The following is a 17,728-nucleotide window of genomic DNA, read 5'->3' as shown; positions in this document are numbered from 1 at the left end:
GTCAAGTTAGCGGTTTCAACAAAGTGTAGACTCAGTGTTATTTCTAAGTTCTCAGAGCCTTTGTCCGCTTACTACAGCACAGTAAAACTAAATATGGATTAAAATTGTTTTTACTTTAATTTGGCCAATAACAATTGTTTCAAATATGCCTGAAATAGCGCCAATACCAATACTTGGTATCAGGTTGGATTGGACATCTAGTTAGCACCAGTCAGAATCACCCATTTCCTCACTTGTCTTGCATGGAAAACTCTTTCAGTGTTTTCAGCATTCATTCACTTCTGTTTTGGTGTTGTAACATCAAATTCATACCAATATATTTAAGGAATTCCTGAATAATTGAGATGCAAAGTTCTGGTGTAAGACCCAAACTACTGTTTATTGTGTGTAAAGAGAACTACACCATTCTGACAAGCTTATTGCCCTTCTTTCTAGCAAACACATTTCAGGAAGTTGTCAACTGTAGAGTTTTCTCCTCTTTGCTTTAGCACTATCTTTTTCTGCCACATTCTCTTGCTCCATTCCCTCTTAAGTCGATAAGACAGAAGCCCTCCCTCTATCCTTTTATTTCCACTTTGTGTCCGCTGTTTTTGTGTTTTTTGTTTTGTTTTTTTGGTCTTTATTTCATCTAATACTTCCCCTCTATTTTTCTTACTCCCCCACTCCCCTTAAGAGAGTTCTACATGATTTCTCTATTACTCTTGAGACTTTTTATGCAAATGTATAATAGTAGGCAAACCATCTAGGTCAGTGTTTTGGCCATGTTACACTGACACCAGAATCCAGTCAAATGTATTAGCCTTCCTGGCAGTCAGCCCTAATGTTATTGGAATTGGGTAGGTAGAATTTCCACATCCTTCTTTGGAGTAATTTGGCTTTTTAAGACTACAAATATTGCCAATGTGTGTCCATTAAATCTATGAAGTTTATTGTTAAGCTAACCCTGCTAATGTGTGGAGACAAAATACTTTACCCTGTAGTGCACTGCATACTTTATCATTTGATATTGTCATAAAGATACAAGGTAGGGCTTTCTGGTTCTTTGACTTGACTTCCTCTGTCGTGGTTTAGCATACTTCCTCTTACGCAGCTCTGCCATGCTTACACCATTGCTTCACTCTTGTGCGTGCCTCCTCTGTTTAGTACAAAGACATTTTTATGTCAGCTAATGACCTACTTGGCCCAAACGATTAAACATCTCAGTGGGAATGTTCCAAAACAAAAATAAAGATGTGGGTTAAGTGGTAAAAGTCATCCACACTGAGATTGTTGGCCTCTGTTTGTCATCATCCTTATTAGCTTTTTAAATGCGAAAGAGGTCATAAACCACACTACTGGTTTACTGGAAAAATTAACTGGTGGTCATCATGTGTCAAAGCACACCTACTTGCAGTCTAGTGTGATATGAAAGCACAAGCTTTGCCTGTGGGTTTGTAAACATTCAAGACATGACATGTACGGCTTTGTTTATATCTAAATATTGGACAATTATTATTTATTTTTTTTATAGGCAACATGTTCTTTATTTATGGATTTACTAAATGGAAAACTGTTTCTGACTGCTAATCAGATTCAGTCTTCTGTAAGTTAATATGCCAGAAGAAAAGAGCCTGTACTGTCTTTATAGGGATATCAAACTTTTTCTACAATGCAGTAAAAACTAAAATCTGTGATTTGATAAATTGAAAAGTACAAAGAAAAGCTTTTCAGCCTTTTCACTGACCAACTTAAAGTTATAACTTATATTCAGTTGCCACTGGATGTTGTTGTGGATGATTCCAAAATTAGCTGGGTACTTGCCAACAGGTCTTATATCAGCTTACCATTTTGTGTCAAACTTCATAATAGATTTGTTAATCAGTTAAAACATTGCATAGAGTTTAGGTATTTTACCCATTAGGGACACTGAAGAAATCTGACTCCATAAATGCAAGGGGCCAAAACAAGCTGTTGAACGTGTGACCTTTTGAGCCCTCATGAGAGAATTCCTGACAAACTGTTAAAATACTGTGATGAATATAGCCACAAGGAGAGTATAACAGTCTGCATCCAGAAATGCAACGTGAAACTCATGTCACATGGCATGAAAGACAGTGGAATGTCTTTAGTGGTCAGACATGTTTACTTTTTTGCGGTTCGTTTGTCTCCCTTTGTGAAAAGTGTGAGTGACTTGCATTTGTGTGTGAAAGTACTACCAGAGTGAATGCATGTATTAGGATTTTAAACATTTACATTTAGTCATTTAGCAGACGCTTTTATCCAAAGCGACTTACAAGTGAGGTACAAGGCAAGCAAAAATCTAAGTCAAGGAGAAAACATCAAAGCAAAGTCCTATCAGAAAAGTGTTCACGAGATACAAGTGCAAGAGAGCAGAAATGTTTTTTTTTTTGTTTTTTTTTAAAGATTTAAATGCATAGGAAGATGCGGAAGAGTTCAGTTTTCAGCAGTTTTTGAATATTGGGAGAGAATCAGCTGAGCGTGCAGCGTTTGGTAGCTCGTTCCACCATCGTGGGATCATTGCGCTGAACAGTTTTGCTTGGTGTCTTCTATGCGGTGCTGGGACCACCAGATGTCGTTCGTTGGCAGACCGTTCGTTGGCAGACCGATTTTAAAGAGAGAGCTGCTGCCATCACATCCTTTCCCCAAAAGTCAGTGGATATTTCATCAGAACAGTGCCATCCCCACAACTGCATGGCTTCATAGACACAGTGCTTGTCCTTGACTGGTCCAGATCTGTTGCCTAATAAACATTTTGTGCATCATGAAACGGAAAATTGGGGACAGGTGATGTAAGAGAGTAGCACAAAATACAGTTGGTCTTTGAAAATACAGAGACTCTTTTTCTTTTGAATCTTTCCTTCGGAAAAGGTTACTTTTGTCTGTCTCTCCAGGGGTTGCTCCAGTGTACTGCAACTTGTTTGGCCTGATGAGGGAGAGTGACCAAATATGGTTCCCTCCTAATCACATCTTTAAACTGCAGCAATCAGCCAGTGAGAAACTGCTCTTTAGAATCAGGTAGATGGATATTTTTGTATGTTTTCTTGTTTCTTTATGTTTGTAATTTTTCTTCCCCCTCCCCCCCACATTTTTCATGCGTTGTTTTTATGTTTGATTCCTTTTGCTCTAATTTTCCACTGTCTCCTCTTCTTGCCAGATACTATTTTCCTGGCTGGTATAACAACAGCAATTCATTCTATGCCCATCGTTATGGTGTGTCCAAAGGGATGGAGAGCCCTGTGAAGGATGATTCTGTCATGGCATACCTGTTTTTTCAGGTTAGTCGTTTTATTTCTTCTGTGTAGGTTTTTTTAAAAAAAAATTGCTTTTTTTTGTTCTGGGTTCAACCAGGGAACAGCATGTTCAAGACCAATGCACCATTTTTAAATTCCATCACTTACTTTCTCTTTCCTACTTAGCTTTTGTTAATAAAATGATAAGCAGAAATGTTGGGTGTGGTAGAGGACAGATTAAATGTGCTAATTTCTCTGTCTTTCTAACCTACTGGCAATATGTCTGTCATTTCAGCCCATTGTTTTGCACAAGTTGAGAAAACAGGAAGTGGGGTAGTAAGTGTTAAAGAAGAAAAAATGAGGAACAAGTGTATGTCAGGGTTCTTTTTGCTATGTTTGTCTCGATCTGTGCATTTGTGGTGCGTTTAATATATTTAGTAAAAAGGAATAAAAGGAATTTAAAATACACTTTTTGAATAAAGGAAACCATGGCTCGCTCACTTGTTATATTAATTTATGATTTCCCTCCTACTCCACATGTATCGCTTCATTCACTCACTTTTTCTTGTTTCTTTTATCCATCTGATGCATTTTGTGTTTCTTTTGCTTTTGTTTTTTGCCTCCTGCAGTGGCGTAGTGATTTTCTTAATGACTGGGTTCAAATTCCATTAAGCCACGAGTCCCAGGAAGAGTGTCTTGGCATGGCAGTACTGGACATGATGAGGCTAGCTAAAGAGAGTGGCCAGTCACCTGTAGACATCTACAACGATACCAGGTACCATGTACTAGAGGGGTACTTTAATTATTCAGTGAATATTGACAATAAGGACAATTTTAGAATCGGGAAAGTAAAAATTTTTTTTTTTTATTGTCAAAAAATTGTTTTTAATCTGATATACCTGCTGCACAGTCTATTGCAAATATAATGTAAAATGCTGTTATGTGTGCATGTGGAACAGCTTCTGAACAATGATTTGAAAGCGGTGTGAGTTCTATGATCTTTGGAACGCTTAAAGCATCAAGATGGTTGCATTATGTGTGTGACTGATTCTACTTTAAGGTGGCATAGCACTCTAAATGTATTCTATATAGTATATGCTCTTTAACCGTGTTTTATTCTTTCCCTTCTCCCTCTATTCCCCATCTTTACTCTTTACTTGTTCCTTCATTCCCTCTGTGACTCCACCTAACCCTGGTCCCCTGACCATTTAGCTATAAGTCCTTCCTTCCAAAATGCATGCGAAGCCGCATCCAGGAATATAACATTTTGACTCGGAAGAGGATTCGCTATCGGTTCAGAAGGTTCATTCAGCAGTTCAACGAATGCAAGGCCACAGTGTGTAGCCTCAAGCTCAAATATTTGATGAGCCTGGAGATGCTGCTGCCATCTCTCTACTCTGAGCGCTTTCAAGTGACTGACCTCTCAGCACACAATGTTACCATTGTTGTCATGGGCAACAAGGGAATCCAGTGGTCAAAAGGGAAAGAGGAGGAGGGAGCAGAAGAGGTGAGGACCAGGAGATTGGTTCATATTACCATGGCAATGCATTTGTACACAAACAGTCATGATTAATTTTTACCAATAGATGGAGCTCTAGGAGTTGGATAAGGGTGCTAGTAACAACAATGTGTGTGCATGCTTCTTCACCCAATATAAATGTCAAATATTTTGTACTTTTGTGTCACCAGGACCTGCAGACATACTGTGACTTCCCAGAGATGATTGACATTAGCATCAAACAGGCCAGTAAGGAAGGTTCTGCGGAGAGTCGCATAGTTACTCTAACCAGGCAGGACAACCAGATCCTGGTATAGTACACTCTACTTTATGTGCTGCTGTCACAGTAAGATTAATACCTCTTTTGCTTTGATTTATTAATATCAAAATGGGAAGTGTTTTCTATTGACCTCATACTTGTTAAAGCAAAGTGCTAAACTGCCCTGTTACATCATCTAAACATGTATTAAATACATGTAATTTGACCAGCAAATGAGTTACAGGGCAATGCTGAACAAATTAGTTTTAATTACGGAAACACTGATTTATTGTATCTTTCTTTAAAATTTGTTATATGTACATTAAATCAATGTCTAAAATAATTTTTCAAATTAGGTAATGAATAGTTAATTTTTCTCTGTGTTTCTGTCTAACCACAAAGGAACTGGAGTTCCATTCACTCCCAGAAGCCTTGTCTTTCATATCATTAGTTGATGGATATTACAGACTAGTTGCTGATGCCCACCATTACCTGTGCAAAGAGGTTGCTCCTCCAAGACTGTTGGAGTGCATTCAGAGTTACTGCCATGGTCCTGTCTCGTGAGTATCACACATTTGCACAGATGCAGCATGTCACACATGTCAACCCACAACGCAAAACCATTCACACTCTCTCACTAACATGCACAGTTTTTTTTCTCCATAGATATGAAGGTACTCATTGCTATAATGCATTTCTTAGCTATTACAATCAAATGCCCCAACCCTTACCTAGATTTAGTGTGAACTCAAAGTCTGAAAACAAAGTCTGAACTCCCACACAGTCCTTTTATATTGTGAGAAGTGGCCAAAATCTTCTCACAACAATGTTATCGGACCAAAATTTGTTTTTGTAAAGATGCATCCTGTCTTTTTTGACTACAGCATGGAGTTTACGATTGCCAAGTTGCGCCTTACTGGTAACCACCAAGGCCTTTACATTCTTCGCTGCAGTCCAAGAGACTACAACAAATACTTCATGTCCTTTGTTGTTGGGGTAAGCAGTTAGCATTCACTCAACACTATTGTGACAAACAGTATTTTTCACATTACTTTACAAAAAACACACTCTTCCTGAACCAGTTTGATTCTTTAGTATCCTAGGACCCCATTAATCCCAGCAGATTATCTCCTCTATTGACTAAAAACCAGGGCCAAATGTAATTATTGGATGTAGTACTTAGTAGAAATAAATTATATTTAAGCAAGGAATGAGGTGGTCACAGTAACTGATGCTTCACAACATTTAACTGTGCGAAGGTAAACAGCCACTCAATTAATGTTGTGCACACTAAAAGCTCTAGCAGTTAGATAGGATTGCTATGTGAAATAGATAAACCAGTTGTTATAGACTGGTAACCTGTCCAGGGCTTACCGCATGTCTCACACAGCTGGGATAGGCTCCAGCCCCCCGCGACCCTAATAGTATAAGTGGATTGATGGATGAAATAAAATACAGTGATTATTATAAACTGTAGTGTACTACATACTATAAAGCTACTTTCAATATTGCCAGCCAACACATCAGATGTTTAGTTTGATCTTATAACTGTATTTAGTCTAGCCTGCTTCATAATTGTGACATTGCAAAGTTTGTGCAACTGAGGGAAGTTAGAATAATTTAAATAAACAGAAAAGATTACGCAGCTCTGATATGTTCTGAAACTGACTTCATTAGGGCATGTTCTTTGTGGTCAGTCAAAGTTATTGTTATAGGCAAAACTCAACTTGCATTATTTATTTTTTCAGGATGAAACTATGGTGGACTGTAAGCACTGTCAGATTGTGAAGACTGAGTCAGGAGAGTATATTTTGAGTGGAGCAAAGAGGAGCTTTGGCTCACTAAAGGAACTTTTGCACTGCTATCAAAAGGAGGCGCTCCGAACTGATGGTTACACATTTCAGCTAACCAGGTGCTGCCCACCCAGCCCTAAAGGTTAGTGTTGATCTTAATAGGGAACGAAATACGTAAAATAGAATCAATTCCACTTTAAAAAAAAGTATAACAAGTTCTCTAAGGCACAGTTGACACATATCTACACTGTTGGGCCTATTCTAGATATTTTTAAATACGATAAGACTGCAAAAGTAATTCATAACAATCATTCCACAATGATTGCTCATATTTTAACCTGCACCTACCATAAATCTTTTCTTAAAACCATTGTATTCTTTTTTTAGAGGAATTTAATTACATTGCCAGGTTTTGTTGAGCAAGGTTACCTGTCTTGGAGGCCAGCAAACAAGCCACATTTGTTTATGATTAGTAATATATTATTGTTCGAAATAAACAAATGAGTACTGGACACTGGTCAGGAACACTTAGTTAATAAAAAAGAGAGAATTTAGAAACATCTTTAGAGTGCATAAGCCTCTTTTTGGCTTCTAATTGGTTAGCTGTTGATTAGTTTTGATTAGTCACCTTTACTTTTTGTCAGATAAATCCAACCTGCTGGTGTGCAGAAATAATGGATCAGAAGTTTGTCTCTCTCCCTCACTCCACAAACACATCAGCCAGATGGTCTTTCACAAAATCCGGAAAGAGGATCTTGTCATCGTAAGTAAACAATTGTCTGACATGTTTCTTTTTTCTCTCGGCAGAAAAAGACAACACATAACTGGACTTTTTTCAAATCTGGGAGTGGTGTGAAGGTGTAAAGATGTTTGTCCAGAAGTACCATGCATGCAATTTGTTAGTAAACTGAGCTGAACATCTACATTTATGAAGCCAAATCATACTTAAGTGAGAAAATGCCCATATAATATTAAAGGAATACTCAATGCAAAACAAATTTACTGATGCAGTCCTTTGTAGTCTAAGTGATAATCAACATTACACTTGTCAATATCAGTGAGTGTAATGTGAGAATTTTTGTCACAAGAAACAAGGACTCCTGCAGGGTCAGTGAGATCACTGCAGTTCACAATAAGACATCCTCAATTGATCCACCCTCTGTAGCTCAGCCTCATTAATCGCAGTCCCAGTGGACGAGTACAAGCGCACTTTGTGTACCTGTGACAGTGCGTCAGCTGTGACGTCACCTTGATTACTTGTCCATTTCTGTCTCATCGTATTTTTTGTTGTTTGAGAACTTGAAGTTCTGTACATCAGATCCATTACAGGAAAACCACAAAGGCCTTCCAGCTAACCAGAGATTTTTTAGGTTTTTAAGTATTACCATCTTATCTCACCTGTTATTTAGAAGGTTCAACAAGTGATTTCTCAACTTCCTGTTTTGAACTTGGGTTTGGCTTTGTTGTGCAGTTAATATTTATAAGGGTCTTGCTTTTTGAAATGGGGAAAAAAACACATTGCCCAGTGCAGTGGTGTTTCCATCCCAAAACTTTTAAAAGCGCAATTGCAGAGATGGATGGCATCAAAAAATGAATGATTTGAGGCGACAGGCTACCAACAAACCAAACATAGAAGATTCATTGTTTGCTTAAGCGTATATGTGGTAATATATGAATTTTGTAAAAAATTAGTAAAATTATTCTTTTTATAATGTCACGGCAGACAAGCATCAGCATGACCAGTCTGAACAGTCTGCGGCTACTCAGCCCTGTACACAGTAAAATGTGATACACTGTGCACAAAGCTGTTTGAAGTAGACAAACTGTACTACTTCACTTCTTCTTTTCCTTTTGACTGTCCCTTTCAGGGGTCGTCATAGCAAATCATGTGCCTCCATCTAACCCTGTCCTCTGCATCCTCGTCTCTCACACCAACTAACTTCATGTCCTCTCTCACTACATCCATAAATATCCTCTTTGGTCTTCCTCTAGACCTCCTGCCTGGCAGCTCCAAACTCCGCATCCTCTACTGATATATTCACAGTTTCTCCTCTGAACATGTCCAAACCACCTTAATCTGGCCTCTCTGACTTTATCTCCAAAACATTTAACATGAGCTGTCCCTCTGATGTCCTCATTCCGGATCCTGTTCATCCTCGTCACTCCCAAAGAGAACCTCAACATCTTAAGCTCTGCTACCTCCAGCTCTGCCTCCTGTCTCTTCTTCAGTGCCACTGTCTCTAAGCCGAACAACATCACTGGTCTCACCACCGTCTTGAACACCTTTCCTTTCATTCTCGCTGATACTCTTTTATCACACAACACACCTAACCCTTTTCCCCACCCGTTCCAATTTGCTTGCACTCACCTCTTCACCTCTTTTCCACACTCTGCGTTGCTCTGAACCGTTGACCCTAAGTACTTAAAGTCCTGCACCTTCTTCGCCTCTCACAATGTCATCTGTAAACATCATAGTCCATGGAGATTCCTGTCTAACCTCATCTGCCAGCCTGTCACTGCCACTCCAGACTTCCTCATACAATACCACAGCTTCTTCTTAGCTAAGCTCTTTCTCTGTATACACTCCTGAACTTACTCATTCTACCACCAAGTCTCCTTGTTCACTTTCCTCTTTCCTGATGACACACCGAGTACCCTCCTACCTGTCTCCCTGATCACATGTCTCAGTTCCTCCCTGAAAACTACGCAACATTCTTCCTTTTTCAACTTCCACCAGTTCGTCCTCTGCTCTGCCTTTGTCTTTTTCATCTTCCTCACCACCAGAGCCATTTTACACACCACCATCCTGTGTTGTCTGGCTAAACACTCTGCTACCACTACTTTGCAGTCACTGATCTCTTTCACATTACAACATCGACACACACCTCTATGTTCCTGGCTCTTCTGAAAGAAAGTGTTGCCGCCATTTCCATCCTTTTTGCAAAGTCTACCACCATCTGTCCTTCTGCATTCCTGTCCTGAAGACCAAACCTGCCCATCACATTCTCATCACAATCTCATCACCTCTGTTCCCTTCACCAACATGTCCATTGAAATCTGCACCAACCACCAGTCTCTCACCACTAGGGATGCTCTGCACCTTCTCTACTAACTCACATCCTACCTGTGGGGCATAACCACTCACAACATTAAACATCACGCCTTGAATTTCCAACTTCAGGTTCCTCAACCTGTCTGATAGTCTTTTCACCTCTAGAACATTCCTCACAAACTCCTCTTTCAGGATAACTCCTGCTCCATATCTCATCCTATCTGACTCATGGGAAAACAACTTGAACCCTGCTCCTAAGCTTCCAGCCTTGCTACCTTTCCACCAGGTCTCCTGGACACACAGTGTATCCACCCTCCTTCTCTGCATCATGTCAGTCAACTCTCTTCCCTGTCATAGTCACAACATTCAAAGTCCCTACTGTCTTACAGTCTTACACCCTTGGCGTTCATCTTCTTTCTCTGCCCATAAACATACCTTCTTCCTCTTTCTTTGACCAACATTAGCCCAATTTCTACCAGCACCCTGTAGGTCAACGGCACAGGTGGTGGTGATTGTTAACCCAGGCCCCGACAGACGGGGTGTGGAATTCAGATTCGGCGTGGAAGTCATAATTTGCATGTTTGACACAATCCTCTGCATTTATCCGGACCTGGGACTGGCACAAGAAGACTCTGGCTAGTGCCCCCTTGTGGTTGTATTAACTCATTTACTCAAAAGTACTAAGCAGATATTTACATTTTACACAAAGTACAAAAGTAAAAGTGCTCAACTAAGTAAACAATATATTTTAAACAATACTACTTATAGTACTTGTACAGCACAGTAAACGTGTACAGTAATTGATAAAAAAAGAAGGGTCACAGATCACTGTTTGTAATGGTGGAGCTGATTTTAACCACTGTGTGCTGGTGATTAACACATAATGATATATCGGCATTTATTTGTTCATAATATTTGTATTAAAAACATAATTTTTTTATTTATTGGATGTAAGAAACATTTAGACGGGCATATTTACTACTGTGTCAACACATTGTCATCTAACCAGAGTAAATTGAGGTGGTGAGCTGCTTGTGAAATCAAAACGTGTGCTATTAAAATCTAACATTTTTTCTTTTTTGCTTAGGATTTCAGCTATTTAACTTCTGCATTTTTTAAAGCATTAAATGACTTTCCCAATTTTTTGTCACCCCTGACATTTTTGGAATATTTCAGTTTTAACACTTGATATGTTGTTATAGATTTTGATGTCATCAAAATAGGTTTTAATTGATTTGCAAATTTTGTATTCTTTTTATTTACATTTTACACATACACCAACTTTTCTGCAAATGTGGTTTGTAGAAGAAAATAGTTTTTGATCTTTCCAAAGTAATATTTTCCTACCCTAACAATAAAACTCTGTTTCAGAATGAGAGTCTAGGCCAAGGAACTTTCACCAAGGTCTTCTGTGGTGTGAGGAAGGAAGTGGGAGACTACGGAGAGGTACATCAGATAGATGTTGTCATAAAGATCCTGGACAAGGCTCACCGCAACTTTTCAGAGGTTGGCTTGTTGACTGTTGTTTCTTTCTCTAACTCTTACAATTTGAGTTAAGAAAAACAATTTTAAATCGTTGACTTTTCTAATTTTGGTGTGTCGTTTCTCTCATTTTATAGTCATTTTTTGAAGCAGCCAGCATGATGAGCCAGCTTTCACACAAGCACTTACTCCTCAACTATGGTGTATGTGTTTGTGGTGATGAGAGTAAGTCTACACACACATGCTACAGAGCAGAGGTGATCCAAGGAAGATATCACAGAGGCATTAAAACAGATTAAAGATGATAAGTGTAGATGTAAAGGTACAAAAGAAAACAGAATTTGTGACTTGCATAGAGTATGAAGAACAGAAGGTTTTAACACGAGAACAGTCTGACATCAAACAAGAAGAAAGCTGGATGGTGTCTTTGTCTCTATAACAGCAACTGACAATTGGAAATAAGCTTTCTGACCTGCTGACCTGCTCTCTCCTGACCCTTCCACTCTGACTACACTAATGGGCCACTGCAGTTTTGATTTTTACTCTACGTGCAACTGCCTACACACATCAAAACAGAAGGCCTTTGCTATTTATATATCTGAGTACAGGGGAAAAAGCAAAATTAGAATTTAACAAAATAAGATTTTTCTATTGAATTTTCTCTATTAAAACCTAAAGCAGTGAATTTACATTTCATGCAGTAGTGCACTTAACAAACTTTACTGTTAATAATACAAAGTCCATATCTTGCCAAATAGCCTAATAGTTGACAAGAACATAGTTGAAATTCCATGGTAAAATCCAGATTTTACATATGGAAAAATGAAAACTGGACTAGACCCAATGCCAGAATATGAATGCATACATTTGAGTGAGGCAAGTGTTCTTTCCTGTTTTAGCAAAGAAACCATGGGAAATAAGCTACAGTAAAGCACAAACATGTTTTATTAAAGATGTAATAGAAATATTGTAGTGTTGTTCAGAAGATTTTTAATGTAAAAAATTGTTAAAATAATAACAATATTAATAAACTCCCTCAACTCTCCCTGTCAGACATGATGGTGCAAGAGCATGGTAAATTTGGCTCCTTGGACATCTATCTGAAAAAGAACAAAACCTCAGTTAACATCACCTGGAAGCTAGAAGTGACCAAGCAGCTAGCCTGGGCTATGCACTACCTGGTAAGACTACTCACGAGTTACCACCAATACACCCAGTTAAAGCTGAGAAATTCAAGGAGAAATGCGTTTCCACTGAGCCGATTGGCCCCGTCTTATCTGCACACAGGAAGATAAGAACATCATTCATGGGAATGTCTGTGCCAAGAATGTTCTTTTGATCAGAGAGGAGGGTCGGAAGACAGGCAGCCTGCCCTTCATCAAGCTCAGCGACCCTGGTATCAGTATCAGCATGCTGCCCAGAGAAGGTGAGATACATGGCTTTGTGTACTGGCCTGACTTGTAATGACACCTGTGTTACCATGATTAAGGTTCAATGAAACAGATTTGCTTTGGTGTGATTGTCTTGGTTGCTGACAACATTTAGTCAGCCTACCTTTTTTTTTTTTAATTTATTTTTTTTTTTACATCTGACTCCCTCTCCCCGCTTTGTGCTCACGGCTTTCAGTTCTAGTGGAGCGTATCCCATGGGTTCCCCCTGAGTGTGTTGAAAATCCCCAGAACCTGAGTTTAGCCACAGACAAGTGGGGCTTCGGGACCACACTCTGGGAGATCTGCAGTGGCGGAGACAAACCCCTCAGCACTCTGGACTCTTCCAAGGTAATACACAACGAATACACTCAAAGAATTATTTAGGAATCAGGAAAGTAAGTATCAAATTTAGTTTCTGCTGGTTTCCTCACTGACTCCAGGATGTCAACAAGAAAGCTTTTTCTTCTGGTTCAAAAATAGTTGAGTTTTTTCTTGCCTTTTTACACTTCTATTGTGGTGAGAATTAAACAAATGAGACAACACTTTATTAGTAAGGTTTAGATGCTACTTTTCTTTTTGCATTTTCAATACAGCGAGGCAAGCTGTTTTCCTGTTGCCAGTAGTTATGTACCATAAACTAAACTAAGTTAGCTGACTGATTGTACTGGATACATATGAGGATAGTATCAATTGCATCAAATCTAACATTTGTCAAGAAACAACATAACCGATTTTTTTACAAAATGGTAAACTCTTCCTTTAACTTCTGTATATTTTATTTATTAAAAAGACCAAAAGTTATTGTATCGAGTAATTTAACACGGTTTGCAAACTTTGTATTGTCTCTCTAGCTCGTCCATGACAAGTTGAAAACATGCAACTGCTGATTTTTGCTCTTTTTCTCTGTAGAAGAACCTGTTCTATGAGGACAGGCACCAGCTGCCAGCTCCCAAATGGACAGAGCTGGCCAATCTGATTAACAGCTGTATGGACTATGAGCCCTCCTACAGACCGTCATTCAGAGCAATTATTAGAGATCTAAACAGCCTCTTCACACCAGGTAGGAGAACAGACAGAGGTCAGTCACTATGTCTATAATACTAGTTTTTATTTAGAGTTTTATCAAGATTTAGCTTAATCATTAATATTCCCATTATTTCCCTTCGTTTCCCAAAATGGCTTTGCGTTTTGTTGCTTCGCAGACTATGAGCTGCTGGTGGAGAGCGATATGGTTCCCAACAGGACAAGAGGTTTTGGCTTCCCATGGGCCTCCGAAAGTCAGGAACCTGCCCAGTTTGAGGAGAGGCACCTCATCTTTTTAAAGCAGCTGGGGAAAGTGAGGCACACATAATAGGGATATTATTTAAGAATAATTTTATTACTCTACTCAGTTTGCTTTATCTTTTTTTATTCATTTTAATACACTAAGACATAATTCTCTGAAAAACTGGATAAAGCAGCACAATATGTCAAAAAATCATTTGTGTCACCCTCCCTTGGGCAGTTGTTACTGCTGTCATTCTGTTAATGTAGTATGCAGCTATGTAACTATGATCTAAACCAGTAACATGATCCACATTATCAATCATCACAGATATTTTCATATTTCCTGGAGAGTGTGAAGCATGGCTGCCTCTATTTAATATGACAGAAAACAAACAACTAAACAACTCTTCTCCTTTTTTCCTCTAAGTCTTCTTCCTGTATTTACTGATAGCATGCCAGCTGAGAATTTCACACTTTAATATGAAATGAATGAATAGCTCTGGTTTACTGTATTTAACTCTTTATGTTCTCTCCCCATCCTTGTGCTGTAGGGAAACTTTGGCAGCGTGGAGATGTGCAGATATGACCCCCTGCAGGATAGCACGGGAGAGGTCGTCGCCGTAAAGAAACTACAACACAGCACAGCTGAACACCTCAGGGACTTTGAGCGGGAAATTGAGATCCTGAAATCCCTCCAGCATGAAAACATTGTCAAATACAAAGGAGTCTGCTACAGTGCAGGTATGAGCACCTTGTTTGATGTTTACATGGATTATAATATAAAGTGGCCAGAACAACCACAATAAGGGGTGTGATTATATACTGTAAAATCACTGCTATATCTCTGCACTACTGCTTTCATTTTTAAAACATGTATAACTCAACTACTGGAAACTTGGAAACACAAAAGAAGCAAATAATTTGCCTCCTTAATCTAGATTTTTAGCTTCCATTAAGCAGTGATTCAGCGTTCTGTCTTCACTCTGGTGTAAGCGCAGGCTTACCTGACCAGCTTGTTGAGCCCACAACAGTTTCTTCATTTAATTTTACCTTACATGCACATTTTGTTATACATAATAATGTCTTGACAGTCCCCACATTTGCTGCCTAGGGCACCAGTGATAATACATGAACGAATAAATCTAGATTTCCTCAGAAATGCCACTTCAGGCAGGGCCTCCATATCACTGCTCACACATCATATTTCCTCTTTCTTTCTGCAGGACGTAAGAACCTGCGGCTGATCATGGAATATCTTCCCTATGGCAGCTTGAGAGATTATCTCATTAAACATAAGGACCACTTTGATTCGAAGAAGCTGCTACACTATGCTTTACAGATTTGCAAGGTAATATTGTGCAGTATGCTTCTATACTGTATGTATGTTTCTCTACTGAACACTTTTGAATTTTCTTGGTTTCTGCATAAATATTACCTAAAATGTGATCAGAATTTCATACAAGTCCTTAAACTATATAAATGTTGGTTTATTTCTTTTTATGAACTGCCTGCTACAGGATTGGATTTAATATTTTCTGCTTTGACCATTCTTTGGTAGAATAATTAAGAAAATAAGCCTCATTGGTTTGAGCTTGAGGTCACAAATGGAGATCTAGACTAGGAACTTCATGTTTCACAGATGGAATAGATGGTTCCTTTAGTGGAATGCAGTGTTTGCTCTGCTCATTTAAGATACAATATTTTAACTTTGGTCTTGTTTGTCCATAAAAATGTCTTCATTTAACCTTCCTGCTTATCCACATGTCCTTGAGCAAAATGTAGAAGGGCAGCAAAGTTGTTCTTAAACAGTAGTGGCTTTGTTCTTGCATTGTACTTGCAGGACTGACAGATTTGCCCGATTGTCATCATATTAACTGAAAAACCTGATATTAATTTCCCTTTCAAATGGATTTATAATCCTAGAGATTCAAATACTTTGGCGACAGATGCACATATTTAAGATTAAGTAATTCTGCACAATAAATAAACAGTAAATGTATTTTTTTCTCACTGGTTAAACTGGGTTCCCATTGCTCATGTTTTATGTGGGCATAAATATCTGTTATGTATTCAGAGATAAATAAAATGTCAAAAAACCACTGTACACAATAATTACACTTGATTCAACTTATGTCTTCCAGGGTATGGACTATCTTGGTACAAAGCGGTACATCCACAGAGACCTGGCCACTAGAAACATTCTGGTGGAGAGTGAGATGAGGGTGAAAATTGGTGACTTTGGTCTGACCAAAGTGCTGCCGCAAGACAAAGAGTACTACACTGTCAAGGAGCCTGGCGAAAGCCCCATCTTTTGGTGAGGGTGACACTCCGCATATTTGTTAGTGGTTCAGGAAGAACTGTCATATTTTTGTTGGCTGACATTTCTGAAGATAAAGTAATTGACATGCTGTTACTGTTTTGGCTGTGTTTTCCAGCGTTGTGGTAAATGTAACCTTTAAACACAGGTGTTAGAGATAGTGGCATTTTTTTAGAGGGACAATTTTTTCTTTTGCTTTTGTACATCTGTGTGATGGTACAACTGGTGTTGACACAGTCTTGTTTTTTTCCCTGCATCCATATGTAAAATCTTCTGTGTATAGAGTATATAGTGTAAATATGTGTATTTCAGGTATGCTCCAGAATCACTGACAGAGAGCAAGTTCTCTGTGGCCTCGGATGTTTGGAGTTTCGGTGTTGTCCTCTACGAACTCTTCACTTACAGCGACAAGAGCTGCAGCCCACCAGTGGTACTGTACTTCTCTCCGTTACTTTTAGTTGTATTGTTGTGGATTTTTCTGTCATGTACCTAGTTTCTTATTCTACACGTGATAACCTTCTCACCTGTCACAATGGCCATTATAATTAATTAGTGTTAATGAAATCAGTTGATTGAGCACCCTGTGGCAGAGCAGCGTACTGAAAAACACTCCATTTTAGTTGTTTAGTTTTGACTGTGGACGGTTCAATCAATTAATTTTTTTCTTTTTCTGATCAAGGTGTATATGGACAAAATGGGTAATGAAAAGCAAGGTCAGATGATTGTCTACCATCAGATAGACCTGCTCAAACAGAGCTACAGGTTGCCTGCTCCTGATAATTGTCCAAAGGAGGTCAGTAAATCCACATTTACAAAAAAAATATGCAACAAAGTAAGAGTCTTAAGACAAGCTTAGTGCTTACTGTCCTAACATTGCAGTGCGAACGGCATGATAACAGTACAATGCTTATATGTTAAGTATGTGTAATTCCATGAATTCAAAGTATAAGTAAAGCTAATGGGAAGTATTGGACAATTTAATATTTAGATTTGATGGTGTAGCTGCAGGAAATGTTGAGGGGTTGCCACCGCTATTGCAATTTATCCTGGGGGCAACATAAACTTTCGTGGCAGATAATCCAATCGTTTTGTTCTCTGTGATGTTTTTGTCTCCTCAGATTCACAAGATTATGACAGAGTGCTGGAGCAGTGACCCAAAGCTACGGCCTACTTTCAAGACATTAATCCACAGTGTGGAGGCTGTACGAGACAGCAAGGATGGATGAGCAGCATTGATCCTTGAACCTTTAACCTTTAGGTGTTGCTAAACTCCTGGGAGTCATTCCTCAGAGGTCTTAACAGAACAGTGAATGTAATGTGTGGGCTTTCCGCAGAGATGCAGTCAGTAAACTAATGGCTCTTTATTTTGGTGCTCTGCCTATTTGTCACCTTAATTAGCAC

At 38.8% G+C, this 17,728-nt stretch overlaps 1 protein-coding gene across 2 annotated transcripts in view; it reads left to right on the top strand.

Annotated features, from left to right (window-relative positions):
• Positions 1 to 17,728, top strand: part of jak2a (Janus kinase 2a) — a 36,421-nt gene that overhangs the window by 16,177 nt on the left and 2,516 nt on the right. Inside the window, exons 3-24 of one of the 2 annotated variants that reach the window (XM_067483456.1) lie at positions 2,892 to 3,015; positions 3,155 to 3,275; positions 3,860 to 4,005; positions 4,443 to 4,737; positions 4,920 to 5,039; positions 5,390 to 5,547; positions 5,872 to 5,983; positions 6,736 to 6,922; positions 7,425 to 7,543; positions 11,204 to 11,338; positions 11,452 to 11,539; positions 12,368 to 12,495; positions 12,602 to 12,740; positions 12,941 to 13,092; positions 13,654 to 13,822; positions 13,947 to 14,080; positions 14,562 to 14,751; positions 15,234 to 15,358; positions 16,152 to 16,324; positions 16,640 to 16,757; positions 17,007 to 17,120; positions 17,446 to 17,728. The exon at positions 17,446 to 17,728 is cut by the window's right edge and continues 2,516 nt beyond it. In XM_067483456.1, the coding sequence (XP_067339557.1) occupies positions 2,892 to 3,015; positions 3,155 to 3,275; positions 3,860 to 4,005; positions 4,443 to 4,737; positions 4,920 to 5,039; positions 5,390 to 5,547; positions 5,872 to 5,983; positions 6,736 to 6,922; positions 7,425 to 7,543; positions 11,204 to 11,338; positions 11,452 to 11,539; positions 12,368 to 12,495; positions 12,602 to 12,740; positions 12,941 to 13,092; positions 13,654 to 13,822; positions 13,947 to 14,080; positions 14,562 to 14,751; positions 15,234 to 15,358; positions 16,152 to 16,324; positions 16,640 to 16,757; positions 17,007 to 17,120; positions 17,446 to 17,553 (3,155 nt within the window). In that variant the 3' untranslated portion in view covers positions 17,554 to 17,728. The remainder of the gene's footprint in view (positions 1 to 2,891; positions 3,016 to 3,154; positions 3,276 to 3,859; positions 4,006 to 4,442; positions 4,738 to 4,919; positions 5,040 to 5,389; positions 5,548 to 5,871; positions 5,984 to 6,735; positions 6,923 to 7,424; positions 7,544 to 11,203; positions 11,339 to 11,451; positions 11,540 to 12,367; positions 12,496 to 12,601; positions 12,741 to 12,940; positions 13,093 to 13,653; positions 13,823 to 13,946; positions 14,081 to 14,561; positions 14,752 to 15,233; positions 15,359 to 16,151; positions 16,325 to 16,639; positions 16,758 to 17,006; positions 17,121 to 17,445) is intronic. The other variant, XM_067483457.1, reaches the window with a different exon arrangement.

The sequence above is a fragment of the Channa argus genome, chromosome 18 (genome assembly GCF_033026475.1).
Source record: "Channa argus isolate prfri chromosome 18, Channa argus male v1.0, whole genome shotgun sequence".
Taxonomy (NCBI): Eukaryota; Metazoa; Chordata; class Actinopteri; order Anabantiformes; family Channidae; genus Channa; species Channa argus.
The sequence above is the reverse complement of the archived record's forward strand: the minus strand, read 5'-3'. Positions and strand labels throughout refer to the sequence as shown.